At 32.6% G+C, this 16,016-nt stretch overlaps 1 protein-coding gene across 1 annotated transcript in view; it reads right to left on the bottom strand.

Annotated features, from left to right (window-relative positions):
- Positions 1–16,016, bottom strand: part of EPHA6 (EPH receptor A6) — a gene marked incomplete at both ends in the record, with an annotated part of 842,065 nt that overhangs the window by 122,575 nt on the left and 703,474 nt on the right. Inside the window, 1 exon segment of the mRNA XM_081301897.1 lies at positions 7,119–7,176. Coding sequence (XP_081158023.1) covers positions 7,119–7,176 — 58 coding nt within the window.

Genomic DNA, 16,016 nt, shown 5'->3' with positions numbered 1-16,016 from the left:
AAATCCCCAAAATTAATGAAACAGAAGAGTCCTCTGTAAAATTCATAAAGACTCTCAATGGATCCCAAATAGTCAAAATAATCTTGATTAAAGAACAAAACTGAAGAACTCAGGTCTTAATATGAAGATATGATAATCAAAACATTGTGATACTGGCATAAAGAGAGAACAATGGAACAGATAGACCAGAAATTAGCTTTTGCATTTACTATGATTTGAATCTATGTGTCCCTCCAAAATTCATATGTTGAAATCCAATATGCAGTGTGATGATATCAAGAGGCAGGACCCTTTGGGAATTAATTAAGTCATAAACATTCTTTTTTTTTTTTTTAGATTTGATGGACCTTTATTTTATTCATTTATTTATGTGTGGGACTGAGAATCAAACCCAGTGCCTCACACACACTAGGCAAACATTCTTTCACTGAGCCACAACCCCCTCCCCATGAACATTCTATTAATGACTAGGATTAGTGCTCTTATGAAAGAGGTTGAAGGGAGTACTTTAGTTCGTTTTTGCCCTTATTCTCTTCTATCATGTGAAGACACAGCTTTTGTCCCTATTTCCATGTGAGGATGTAGCAACACCTGCCATCAGAGAAGCAAAGAGAAAGCCCTTAAAGCACAGTGAATCTGCTGGTGTGTTGATCTTGGACTTAACTGCCTTCAGAATTATGATAAATAAAGTTTTATTATCTATAAATTATCCAGACTTGTGTGTGTATATGAGAGTGAGTATGTGTGTGTGTACATATATGCACACACACACATATCAAATATTATATATATTTTATAGTAGCAGGAAGGGACTAAGACAATAGCCAAATGACTTTTGACTTGTTTTTCTAAGATCATTCAATGGGGGAAAGAATAGTCTTTTTTAATGAATTGTGCTAGGGAAGCTGAATGTCCATAAACCAAAGGATGAAGTTATACCTTCATTTAACACCATAAGGATGAAGTTATACCTTTATTTAACACTATATGCAAAAATTAAATCAAAATTGGTCAAAGACCTAAACTTCAAACTATGAAACTATTAGGAAAAAAACAAATGGAAAACTTCATGTCATTAAATTTAGCAATGATTACTTGATATGGTAGTAAGGGCACAAGAAACAAAAGAAAGAATAAGACACATTGGATTTCCTGAAAATTAAAAACTTTTTTGTATCGAGCAGATATAGTGGCATGTACTTGTGGCCCCAGCTACTGAGGAAGTTGAGGCTGGAGTAATGCTTGAGGCCAGAAGTGAGAGAGGAGCCTAGGAACTAAAGAGACCTTGTCTCAAACAACAACACAGTTATTTTGGGGTACCAAAAAACACCATCAATGGAGTAGAAAGGCAACTCATAGAATGAGAAATTAGTTGAAAATTATATATCTCCCAACAGATTAGTATCCAGCCTGTATAAATAACTCTTAAAAGTCAAGAACCAAAAAAAAAAAACAAGTAACCTGATTCAAAACTAAGCCAAGAAACTTGACTAGATATCTCTCCAAAGAAGATATAAAAATGGCCAATCAGCACATAAAAAGATGCTGAACTAAAGTAATCTTTAGAGAAATCTGAGTCAAAACCATGAGAAACCATATCGTTCCCATTAGAATGACTCCTTATAAAAACAAACAAAATACTAGAAAATAAGTTTTAGTGATGATTTGAAGAATTCAAAACCCTGTGCTCCATTGGTGGGGATAAAAAATGACACCGGCAATGTAGGAAATCGTAAAGCAGTTGCACAATAAATTAAAAATAGAAGGACAATACAATCTGGCAATTTCATTTCTGCATATATATTCAAAATTAATTGAAAGCAAGGTTCAAACAGCAGATGAGGTAGAGAGGGAAGATGGGAGGGGAGGGGAGGGGAGATAGTAGGGGATAGGAAAGGTAGCAGAATACAACAGTCACTAATATGCCATTATGTAAAAATGTGAATGTGTAACCGATGTGATTCTGCAATTTGTATTTGGGGTAAAAATGGGAGTTCATAACCCACTTGAGTCAAATGTATGAAAGATGATATGTCATGAGCTTTGTAATGTTTTGAACAACCAATAAAAAAAAGAAAAAAAAGAAAGCAAGGTTCAAAGACATATTTGTACACTCAGGTTCATAACAGTTTCTTCACAGTAGCTAAAGCATGAATGCAAACTAAGTGTGCATTGATAAATGAATGGATAGTAAAATGCCTTTCTTGTCTGTCTCTCTCTCTCACACACATACACACAATGAAATATTATTGAGCCTTAAAAAATGGAGAATATTTTGACATAATACTTCAATAAGACTGAACTTGGATTTAATAACCACTTTTATGCTACCAATTCCCAGATCTGTAATATTATTCAAGATTTTTCTGCTGAGTTTCAGATTCATATTTCTATGAGCACATTATACTAAGTGAAATAAGCCAATCACACACAAAAAACCCAAATACTGTATCTTTTCACTTATATGACATGCTTATAGTATTCAAAATCAGAGGACAGAAAGTAGAATGGTGCTTGCCAGGGCCTGGTGAAAGAGAGATATAAGGTATTGTTATTTAATGGGTACAGAGTTTCAGGTTTGCAAGGCTGAAAGAGTTATAAAGATGGATGGTGGTGACAGTTACACGATGATATAAGTATCCTTGATACCAATGAAATGTATATTTTAAACTGCTAAGAATAAAATGTATGTTATTTATAATTTATCAAAATAAAAATGTGAAAAATAAACCTTGATTTTTTTCTAGTTTACTAGCATTTGGTTTATCTTTTGCCTTGATATCTCACCCACTTCTTTCCCCAAAGGTATTATCTCCACCAACTAATTCTTATCAATCTTTCATTCTAATTTTTCAATCTTGTTTCTGCTTTGGAGCAAGCCATTCAAAGTGTTAAGGTCACTGAGGACCTCTGACATGCTAATACACAGATGCTTTTCAGTCTGTCTTTCTGAATTTCTCTGTTGTACTTGACACATTCGCTTAATTGCTCCTTCCTGAAATGCTCAGTTCCCTTTGCTTTCGGTACTCCATATTATTTTTTCCTTCTCATTTCTGTTCACTTCTTCCTTAGCTACCTCAGGAGTCTATCTGTGTTGCCACTTAGGCTGGAATGGAATAGAGTTTCCACTTTGTTCAATTTGTCAGCTTTTCCTAAAAATTCTTCCTCAGAAATACTATGGCTTGGATTTAATAACCACTTTTATGCTACCAATTCCCAGATCTGTAATATTATTCAAGATTTTTATGCTGAGTTTCAGATTCATATTTCTAATTGCTGACTGCATGTTGGGGTGTTTCATCAGCATCTCAAATGTACCGTGATGGAAATGAAACGCATCATTTCTTCCCAACCACCAGACCATCCTGGTCCTCCTCTGTGTCTTCATTTTAGTTGGTAGCACCACCTTCCACACACTCTTATTGTTCCCCACCGTCTTTCCCTGAGCATATTTCAAGCTATGGTTTCCTTCCTTAACCCAATATGGCTGCTTTTCCTTTTTATTATTTTATCCTAGATTTATGGCTTTTGGATGATACTCCTTCTTGTTTGCCCATGCGACTATATTTTGCAAAAACTATGAATAAACCTTTTCTTTCTGTTGAATGATTTGAGATGTGATCAGAGGCTGCAGTATGGACACAGTGCACCATCTTGAACTGACATTGGTGATGGTGTATCTTGGCATAGACAAATTTTGTAATAAATAAATTCATAATCAAGAAATACTGTAAAATAAAGAAGTAAATTTTTGGTTGATATATGACACCTCAAAATCTTAAATAATTTTATAGCTATTTTATTTGGATTGCTAGTTTTTATTATTATTACAAAAATGGAGGCCCTAAGATTTAGAGACAGGTGATTTCCAGGTAAGTGCCAAAAAAGTATTTATGAAATTCATGTATGTAGTTAAAGACCATTCGGGGATGATTGTCAAGCTTACATTTAATTCACACTGGTACATTTCCTCAGAAAATATTTTTCACTAGAAAAATATACACCTCAGTGATGTTGTATCTTATGGGCAGCCAGCCTGATGCTTTGCTCTCTAAGCTAGAATCTGTTTTAAAAATTATAAGCCAACACATAGCTACACCCACACCCATGTCTGCACATGCAAGTCTGTATATGCTCCACCACTGCAAGCCTGCACACTTGATCTGCACCTCCCCACTCCAGTATATGTCTGGAAGAATGTCCACAAGGATCTCAAACAGCATGAGATTTATGAATCCTGTGCAATATCACAGCCAGCCAGCCACCAGCGCTGGCACTAGACTGTAATCTTGTACTTAGTTGTGCTACCACTCCTTCATAATAAAATAGCAAATTGAAGTGATTTTCAAATAGTGTGGGAGACCAAAGGGAAATCTTTCTGCCTCCAGTCAGCACAGAAGGCTATTAATGAGCCATGGATGGCTCCCTACGATGCAGTGCATTTAGCCACTTCCTCCTCTGTGATCAGAGAAGCTGTGATTATCAAATTCTAAAGCAGTAGTTTGAAAAATGACTTCACTTTTGAGAATTTATGGGCTATATTGACTTATATATTTTATTTCTGCTTGCCACGGGGAGTTGAGTGCCCGCTATTGACATAAAGTTTATAAAGCCCTTTGTGCTTCTGGCATAGAAGGGATAATATTACAAAGAAGGGTAAGAATATTAAAGAAGGGTGATGCAGGAGCATTAGCCTTGTTTATTGCCTCCATTCATTGATTTTTTTTTTTAGTATCTTAGCTTTGAATTAAAAAGAAATTTAAAACACTATCACCTTGCTAAACTTCTGACCACCCCCCCTGGTTTTGTTTTTTTTTTTTTTGCATTTTAACCATTTAATTTTATTTTAGTAGAAACTGTATGTGAAGAGGGGGTGATAGCAGTGGACTTATAAGGAAAAGTAGTAAGCAAGTTAATTAAAAGTACTTATAGGATATGCGAGCATGGCTTTTTGAGTCATGGACACTTGAATTGGATTCCTTCCTCTTTCATTGGTCACATATAACCCTAAAAGCTTTACAGTAATCAACTCAATCCTTATAATATATGCATATTTGAACAGGTACTATTCAAATTCCTGTTTTATAAATGAGTCAGAAGTATAGAGGGGTTGATAGCATGCTTGTTCGAGGTTACATAGCAAGATTAACGTAGATGGGTGTTCAGGTCCTTAGAGTGGTGGTTTACCATCAGGTAAACATTGACTTTTTTCTTCAGACCTTCAGCTAAGGTCAAACTACAAAGTATATAATAAGAGCGAAAAATATTAACTTTCAAAATTTAGATAATGGAATATACCACGTATAAACATGGATTAGCATATTTATTTAATTATTTTGGTACTGGTAATTGAACTCAGGGGCATTTAACCATTGAGTCACATCCCCAGTCCTTTTTTATATTTCATTTAGGGACAGGGTCTCGCTGAATTGCTGAGGGCTTCACTACTTTGCTGAGGCTGGCTTTAAACTCACTATCCTCCTGCCTCAGTCTCCTGAGCCACTGGGAATACAGGTGTGTGTCACCATGCCTGACTAGGATGATAATAAGTAAATATTTTGTTTATAAGGTATCATTGGCTTTTTATAACATATTATAATGGATTCATGATTCAACAGAATAAGAATTATATCTGAAACTAACATTTCTCACCTAATTTGCTGATGTAGTCATTTAACCCAATTTTCAACAGCTATTGATGATGAAACATTTTGATATGTTTCTGATGAAATTATGTTTTTGAATAAACATAATGGAAGGATGCATTTCAAGTACCATAGGTGGTCCTGATAAATTTTTCTAAAATAATTTAGGACATTTACTGGTGAAATGAATATAGCTATAAAATAACACATTCAAAAATGGCTACAGAAAAGAATAAACCATTCATGTTCCAAACACCTTTGAATTTCCTTTTGCCTTAATGAGCACATGTGGTTGAGAGTATGCATTATGAAAGTGGTACTGCTCTAGGAGAAGCCAAAGATTTTGCTGAATTCAGCTTCTGTATTAAATCAGGACATCATGTCCAGTCACAGTGTAAGTACATCATCGCTGCTAACACTGAAAGCAATTGGAAGAAGAGGGCACAGAGTCAAGAAAAATAAATGAAAATGAGATAAAGAGAGAAAAGTGATATGCAAAGGGAGCACATTCAAATAACATGGGCAAAAAATAAAGTGAAGAAAGAATGCCTCATTTTCACATGAATATATAGAGAAATATAATACATTCCAAAAGGCAAAATTTCAGTCATTTTGTAATCAAGTAAAATGATTATGTGTATTATTAGACAGATATTAAAGAATGCAGAGATGTGCAAATATACGACCTCTGCCAGGGATGAAAAATATTTATGGTAGTGATTTTTTATGTTTATTTTTTTCACCATCAATGAGGAGTTTCCAAGCATATGATGGCTTTTTAAATATTAAACAGGTTATGAATACACTTTGAAATATAACTTTCTGGTGCTTGCTCAGCTTTGTTATTTTATACCATTATAGAAAACAATGTTTTAGTTTTTTTTGTATACACTATACTGTTAAAGAGAAGTCACTTTAAAAAGAAAGCTTTAAAATTTTTATTTTAAAATAAATCACCACTGAAGGAATTATGTTTCTTCTTTTGTGAACAGTCCTTCAAATAAACTTAAGAAGGACAAAATTGATAGAACTATTTTTCTGAAGCAAACTTGAGTCATTTTGGTAAGCTATCAGGAACTGAAGGGTCTCAGCATTATAGACAGTGGATAAAATATCATACTAAATTATTAAATGAGTGGCTGTGGGAGGGGATGCAGTTTCATTTCCTTCTTTATGATAATATCATTTGGAATATACGTGTGTGTATGTATATATATACACACACACAAAGACATATGTATTTTAATATGGCAAGTAAATTTATTGAAGAAATCAATTATAAAGTGTACATCTTATCCCCTTAAAATATTCTAAAGTATCACAATATCAGAGAAATGCATGTTAGAGAAATTGCTGCTATTCTTTACAGAAAACCCATGCATAACATTATGCAAAATTTAATTTACAATAAATGATTTCAAATCTAGAACTGAGAATAGCTTATTTAAATGCTATCAGAAAAGAGCACCTCACCCTCAAAAAGGAATCTAGGGATCCATTCTCCATATATTCCACCACAATCATTACTGGTCTGCCTGCAAAAGAGCAAGAGAACACACAAGGATTAGATCAGTTACAGAAATACAGCAGTTAGAGCTTTCCAGCTGTGATATCTAAATTATCTGTATATTATTAATAGGAATGTCATTTCCCAGCCGCTTCTATAAAACTATACTCATACAGATGGATCTCCCCATTCCTTTCTTTATAGCATTATTTCCTTTTAAGTTTATAAAAGGTACATGAAGTATATTATGAATTACAAAGAAATTAAATATTTCTTTTCCTAAATGCCTGCAATCACTTGTTTACATTATGCTCCCTTTGTCCTCTAGCTTTTCCTTAAAAGAAGATCAACAAGTCAAGGTCAGGGTTTTAGTAGTTACTGCTGCTGCTTTCACAGTTGTAGTACAACTTCGAAGACAGTGCAGCGATTTTGTCTGACTGATATTTGAATGGGCATTTCTGAAATAATCCTAAGACAAAGCAGAAAGGAGAAATTCATAAATTCTCACTGACAACATATAAACAGTCAAGCATACTCCTGCTTTGAAGGGATTTCAAGCAGAACAATTTCCATGGACTGATGGATGCCCCAGAGTTGGTAGGATTTGTGAGTTCCTGCTCATTTCTTTATTGGACGTAGATTTGATCAACAGAGCGATGGTGGCGGTACAAGAAAAATAAGCAATTCTGATTTTGTACTCTGGTGCAGAAGCTAAGATCAGAAACTAAACTGAAAATCATTTATTTCTTGTTTGATCATATCAATTGTTACAGTTCCCAGCACACCTCTATTAAGTAGAATATTTGACATAAATAACTTTGATTTGTTTCAAAGAACAGAATGCATTTGTTCTGGCCAATTGCTCAAGTTTAAAAGATAAAGTTTCAGATGAAGAGAAAATGATTTTTACCTGAAATAAGTATATACGACATATTTACTTTTTACATCTATATTTCTTGATTCTCATTAGAATTTTTGGCAAGTCAGACTGGACTGTGCATGGTTTTTCCTTACGACACAAAAAAAGTTCTGTAAAGAAATTGTGTGCATGAGCACCAGTGATGGAAATATTAGCTCTCATTGTAATTCATGTCTTTCTTATGAACTCAGAGCCTTACAGGTTAGAGAGGGTGACCATCACAAATTACAACCATGTATGCAAATGCTAGATTTTACATTGGATCTGTATTTTAAAGAAAGATGTGCTAAAGGTTAAATGTAGTAATAAAATTCCCAATTTATCATGCATAGAATTAGAACCCAAAGAAGTTTTCATTTATACTGAATATTAACCTATATTCTATAATGTTCCTCAAAGCCATTAATTTTACCCCAAAACGAACAAAGAAGAACTTTATCAGCAATTATTGAGGTCAAATGAACTGTCAGCACCCTTGTAGGTCAGGATCTAGAATATCTAGGTTTTAAATGTGAAAGTTCATCATGAATCTTCTCTTTGGATATTGTTTCAGAGAGCACAGAGATTGGAAACTGAAACACTTAGCTAACAATATGGGGAACATAAAGGTCATTACTATATTTAAACATAAAAACCCTGAAATCAATATTCCAGTTTGATAAAGGGTCATGGATGTTAAGGGTAAAAACTGGGTTACTACAGTACTGCTGCCTGAGCTTTTCCCCAGCCTGTAGTCTCACCTCTTTTTACTATATCTTAGCTCTTTTGGCTAGGAGAACCCCTTCGGTTGTTTTTAAACTGGTACCCTTCCCTTAATGATATCAGAATAAAATGACCTTGTAAGCATTTTACTTGTATTGCTACATATCATTCCCATTAGATAAGGAAATGGAAAGAAAATTAAACTACTAATCCAAAGTCAAATAACTAGTGAGCAGCCATATCAGGTAGTTAGTCTTAAAGCTTTGGACCTTTTAACCTTTATGCTATAGCTGCTCCTCAGAAAAAATTTATAGATAAACGTTCCAAGTCTCATCCTGGTAGACAATTTTCTCCAGTGAGGGACCTCATCTTTCCTAACTAGCCTTAGCATCCACTGCTCTAGGAGCTGTCGTCTTTTACATTGTTTATAACTGTCTCCTTCTGCCTTTACTTATTAAATTCACCTGAGAAGATTATTTCTCCATTTGTTCCCCTCTCTAATACCACCACATGTACCATTCTACCCCAGAATTTATGCACTGCACCTAATCCTGAAGTCTCCCTCAGTGTCATTTCCTATAGGTTCCCATCCCATCTATTATGTGCACTGTCATGTTGGGCCTGGTTTTGTGTTAGGTTGTTTTTCTTCTTTATCTTCCCTTTATTTTTCCATTCACTGGATTTCACAAGGTCACTGCCAAAAGAGCTAAGCCTAATAGGTGCTTTATAGAAACAAGTTAATTTTTCTCATCAGTTTCACTATTGTTAAGAAATTAACACTGAAGTATTTCATCAAGATTCTTATCTATGTGAACACAAAACATTTCGATATTAGTTCTACCTATAATTCTTTGGTTAATACTTCAGGCAGCCTTAAAATTCATCAGTGACACATTTCTCAATGATAATAAGGAATCAAATGAAGAGTCCTCAATTCCTCATGAATTAGAAATTCCACATTGGAGCTGTTTGTCTTTTGTATTTTATTTAGTACCACCAATTGAGAGTAGTTGTTATTTGAACTAAAGTGTTCTTTTTAGAATACTTTTGCTTTCATCTGATCTGCAATTTATTTCCTAGTTGTTTTCTCTAGGGAAGTTAGTTATGTTTTGAAGATTGAAAGTAACTTCACAGCCCATTATTATATTTGTTATAAAAAATTAAGTAAGTCTAAGGAAATTTATAAAAATTAGAATGGTATTCTTTTTTTTTTAATTAACTACACATGACATTACATAGAATGATATTCTTTAAGTCTATTTTACGTGGTAGAAGTCTGCTGTTGGTAACTACAGTTTTTCTGTCTTATTTTCAATCGGTAATAATTGTATATTGCATTACTGGTCCTGGGAAATATTTAGAGTTGATTAATTCTCATTCTAAAATTTCAAAATATTCTGGCTTATTTTCTTTTGTAGATTTTTAGCCATTTATCCCCAATGTCTCATGTGACAGCATCACCTTAGTATTTGAATTGCATTCAAGACAACGGACCAGCTCCAAGATTCTTGAAAATTATTCAATTTTCAAAACTCAAGATCATTATTTTTTAGAAGTACTATTGGTTTAAGAGCTCTTCAAAGCCACTAAAGTGAATTTCTTAGTTTTTTTAAATCACAAATAACCCAGATATGGTTATAGATATTTTAAACTGCATTAGAATCAAGATTTTCTAATAAATAAGCTATTTTATTCTGAAGACCATAATTCAAAAAATCCCTTGTAATCCTTTTTATGTTCTAGAGAAGAAAAACTGTTTTCTTTCATTGAGACTTTTAGGGACTAATGACCAACATATATATATATATATATATATTTTTTTTTTTTTTCCAAATACTTATAGAAACTTAGAGTGATTTTGAAAGGGATGGTATGAAGAAACTATATGATCACAAGACTACACTTTTCTCATGTTCATGTTAAAGAGAACAAAAGAATTCTTTAAATGTCTTATAGAATCTTGGAAAAATATTTTGCCAGTGAAATAGTTATATGTTTTTTTTCTCAGAAAAGATTTGTGAAAGAAGGAGATTACAGAGATTTAACATTTTCATTTAAGTAATAAGTTTGTGCTGGATGTACTATTTTGTATCTGTCTGGCAATTTCTAATGTGCAGTCAGTAAAATGAAGAATTGAAACAACTCTCAACAACCTCAAAACTCTATTACAGATTTAAATCATTCTAGTTTATTTTACATTCTATCACATCTATATTTTGTCTACCAGGTAATAAAATTTGTGATGATAACTTGGATTGACAGTTAAAGTGCCTGTATTTTTTCTCCCAGAGGCAATTCAGGACTCTTTGAGTCATTTATTTAATCTATTTATACCTCCCCATTTATACTTTAGAGATAGCAAACCACAATTATAATCTCAAATGGACTTGATAATGAATGAAATAATTTTCTCATCCCTCTAATGCATTTAAAATATATGGATAAACCATACATATGAACCATTAAAATACATTAAATCACTGTTTTTATTCACATAAGTACTAAAGTTGGTGAAGTCTTTTCTTCTTGTACTGTTGCCTGGAGACTATCAGATCATGAACAAATCTTGTCCTCAGAAAGTTTGAATTCAATCTTATTTTTAAGCTTTAAGTTTAAATTTATTTTTAACTGATACTTACAAACTTAAAAATTATAAACATTTAGAGTGGAACCTAGTGATGTTTCAATACATGTACTCATTGTGTAATGTTTTTGTCAGATAAAACATCTCAATCTCCTCAAACATTTATCATTTGTTTATGATGAAAAACATTTAAAATCCTTTCTTCTTGATTTTTGAAATATATAGTATATTATCATTATCTATGTGCAATAGCACACTAGAATCCTTACTTCTAACTATAACTTAGTACCTATCAATCAACCTCTCCCACTTTCTCCTACTCTCCCCTGTCTCTGGTAGCCAATATTCTACTCTGAACTTGTATGACTACTACTTTTTTGGATTCTTCATTTCTAATTTTACCATTTGATATTTTTATTTATGTGCCTAGATTATTTCATTTAACATCATGATCTCCAGTTCTATCCATGTTGTTGCGATCTTTTACCATTTTCCTTGAACCTTCTTCTCCTCTTACAATATTGTCTTAGTTAAAACATCATCATCTATCTAGTTACCCTGGTTTGAAACCCTTCTGTAATATCTGACTTCTTACTTTACTGGACTCCTATCAACCCATACATTCATTATTAAGTCCTGTTGAGTCTGTAAGAAATTTATTGATGTTATCCACATTCTTTCTTTTTCCCTTACTTGTCCTATCACAATGATCCTTTACTGGTTTCTTTGCTTCTATTTTTGTCTCCTGTTGCAAGATAACCCTTGCAACCACATTATTTCCAAACATTGAATGATACAACAAATAACTTTTTTGAATGCTTACTAGTGTATCAAGTACTCTTCTGGGTTCTGGAGACATAGCCTCAATCAATACAAGATCTCTGCTCTCTTGGGGTATTTAGTGGAAAGGGCAATAGAAATAAGTCAATTACTATAAAGGTTACATAAAGAATGCCTAATTCTTCCATTTAACGGCCATGTTATTTATTGCATAGCATGTTGCAGGATTAAAGTCTAAACTGCTTCGAACTTAAGTTCCTTCTTAGTGTCTCCTCTACCTTCATTTCTAATGCCATCTTTTGATCTCCCCCTTCTTCCATACCTTGTGTTTTTCAAATTCTTGAGGTGACTCATATTTCCCTAAGTATGACTTGCATCTTGTTTTCTTTGCAACATTTCTTTCTCACTACCTCCACTTAGTAAAATCACATACTATTTTTTAAAAAAAGCAGGTAAAATACCATGACCATTGTAAATTTTCCCATGAATCACTTTCCCTTTCAGGAAGTCTTCATTATGTACCTTCTCCTTCGTTTAAATGATATTTATGATATGATATTTATGTTAGCAATCAGGTCTTTCTCTCCCACTCTAAAGTAACCTTTAGAGAGGCCAGAATTTAGGCTTAATTGTTTTTCTGGAGTCATTCATTTAATCTATTTCTGGAATCTCACAATCTGGAACAGACCTTGGTATAGAATGAAATGAATACTCTCAATTTATTTTTTTTTCTTGAGCTTAATGTCAACAGGAACATAAAGATGTTTTCTGACAATAATTCTAGACATAGAAAAAGTTATTGAAATAATAGAATGGAAATTGATATTCATTTAATCCTAAATTATTTGTTATAAAAATTATGATTTTGATAAAAAATCTTTGAAAAGATTAGGACTGTATAATTAATATGGTGTGTGGTGATAATTGTTTCTCAAAAATGGTACACATTTCTTCCTTCCCCTTTTGTTCACAATTATATGCTTTGCCTTTATTATATTTGTCCACTGTATAGCAAAACTTTTAAAAAATAGATAATTTCTATATTTTGTTGTGTTTTAATATTGGTATGAAAATTATTTTATCTCCTGTGGCAAAGTGAAAGTTAAAATGACTGCAAATTACATGTTTTATATGATCCAATATGTTCCCTTTTGTAGCACTGAAAATTTTTTTTCAGGCAAACTTGGATGATTGGTTATCTTTTACCTCATACGCCCAGTACAGTGCACTACCTTATGAGTCATGAGATTAGTTAGAAGTTATAAGATTAGTTTCAGATAGTCTAATACTGAAAACTTGGTCTAATTTTGACAAGTGACCTTTCATCACTCACTTTTCATTTCATCTTTTCTCGTTTGCATATTGTGAATTGTTCATTTGAGTGCTTCTATATTCTGTGTAATATCCTCTCCTCCTATAGGGTCATTATGAGATTGAAAGAGATAATGTATATCAAGCATCGAGAATGGCAACTAATACTAAATATGGAATTACCCAATAATAGCTCCATTAATGACTGGATGTATATATTTTAAGTGTTATATCTTACCAACTGACTTGATGCACAATTCTAAGCTATGAAGTGGTTTTTAGAGTTAAGAAAGTTCATTACTAAAAATGTCTAAGGTCAATGAGTAAGCTCTCCTGATGATTTCAAAGGTCATTTAAAGTCTAAATACTTAAACCCAACAAGTTTGAAAGTCGTTTTATTGAACAAAATGATTTCTATTAGAGTAAAATAATCCAAATAGGATTTTTAAAAAATAACATAGTATATTAGTTTCTTAAAAATAGCTTCTGCTGGAAGTGGGTTTTTACTTTCTATCTATCTAGCTTTATTGTATCCTCTGTACTGTACTGATAGATTTGTCTGTAACAACATATCTTATGGTTAATCTGGAATTGATGATTTTAACCTTGGAACAATTTGCAACTCATGTGTCTATATAATCACTGAGTTGATTTGGTTCCCCTTTCCCCCTTTTAATTTCTTTTGCTTTTTTTTTTTTAATTTAGAGATGACCCAAATATCCTTGGAGAAATGCTGAAGAATAAAATATTTTCCAGGATTAAAAGAGGTGAGCAGAAATTAGGAGGGACAACCTGCATTTATAAAAACAGTAGCATTTCTTAATCTGGATTTGTTTTATAGTAAAGGATAGGTGTGAGGCTAAGATAAAACATAATTTTTCTGCAGTTCCAGAGAGCATTAGCATACCATCTGATCAAATAACTTCAGTAATATTCATTAATGTCCTTTTTATTAGAAATTACCACATGGGCAAAAAGATTTCTCCTTACCTAAAAGTGTCCTGTTGGCAATAAAAGTTACAGGCAAAGATACCTAAGGTGAGGCTGTGCTTTCACTGTAAGACACTAACCATATTGCAAAATTTTAGTAATATAGTAGTTCTTAAAAATGGTTTTCTTGATTTAGTATTATGTGCTTAAAAGAGTAATATAATGGTCAAATTAAAAGCATATGTTTTGAATTTTTGTGAATTTTTTGCTTTCCAACTATTATGAAAGAAATAATCAATTACAGAATAGTCAATAGTTTACTTACTGCTAGGTAGCAATGGGCGACACCCAGCAGAAAATTTTCATGCCTTGAAATACTATATAGAATATGAGTTCAAAAATTAAACTTTATGACATAAATAATTGCATGCTACTTTACTTTTCGGTTTCCTTCTTAAAAATCTTTTGTGCAGATAATTTTTGATCAGCTTTTAAAAATGCTTTTATTAGTGCATTATAGTTATATATAATAGTGGGGTTCTTTTGGATGTAATCATCCATTCAGGAAATACAAAGTGCTTCAGTCCCCAGTACTTCCCCTTTCCTTCCCTTCCTCCCCAGTTTTTAAATAGATATTATATCTAAATCTGCATATATGTGTATGCTGAATTATATGTAAATTCTTTATTATGTTAGGAACTATTGATGGACATTCCATATAAAACTGATTTAATCCTCATATTAACTCTTGTGGGAGTGTAGTTATTAGTTTACTGATATATTTAGCATTTAAGCAACTTGCCAAGACACAGTGAGCAATTGGCAGAGCCAGGGCTTGAAGCCAGACAATCTACCTCCAGAGACTGCATGCTTTATAACAATTTGATAAACATAAAGAATCATCCTAAATCTCCATGTCTTATTTTAGCCACATCCTGGAAAGACATTATGGATCATACACTGTGTGGCTCCCAAAGATATTTTGTTGAGAAGTTTTAGAATTTTCAAGGTCTAAAAATACTAAAACAAACTATATAAACAGCATATATGTCCTAAGGAAACTGGCAGGAAATATCTTTAGATTTTTGCTTTCTCTTTCCATAGTTATCTTAAATTGATTTGAGTTATCCAAATCAATTTGTTTGAAATTATTCTACTATTTCCATAAGACTTTTTAGGATAAGGCTTAGCAGTTGAAATTTCAGTTATAAGAGCATATATGAGAAAATTTAAGAGCAACAGCGTGATACATTTTTGCAAAACCCCTGGAGACAACACTGGGGGAGCTGTTGCACCCAGAATATTTTAAGAGTCCCTAAGCTTTTATAGAAATGGTCATATTTCTCAGTAGTGATTCAAATGCTAAACTTTACTTCTGGCTACAAAAGTGTCTTATAGCCACATAAGTGAAAAAAAATAATGTCTGGTCTTCTGTATCATTCATTATAAAAAAATCAGAAAATTTAAAAATAAAACAAACCTTTGGACAGGATATACTTAATGTATCTTAGTTACATATTCATTTGTCATGAAATTTTAATTATAATGGAAAAATCATTTGCTAAATGAATCCTATAGATGATTCAATTAAATCATTACATACTTTTCTCTCCAAATTACTGTTTATTTTTAATTCTT

Source organism: Spermophilus citellus (genome assembly GCF_964194105.1).
Source record: "Spermophilus citellus genome assembly, chromosome: 7".
Taxonomy (NCBI): Eukaryota; Metazoa; Chordata; class Mammalia; order Rodentia; family Sciuridae; genus Spermophilus; species Spermophilus citellus.
This window is presented reverse-complemented; position numbering and strand designations above follow the sequence as displayed.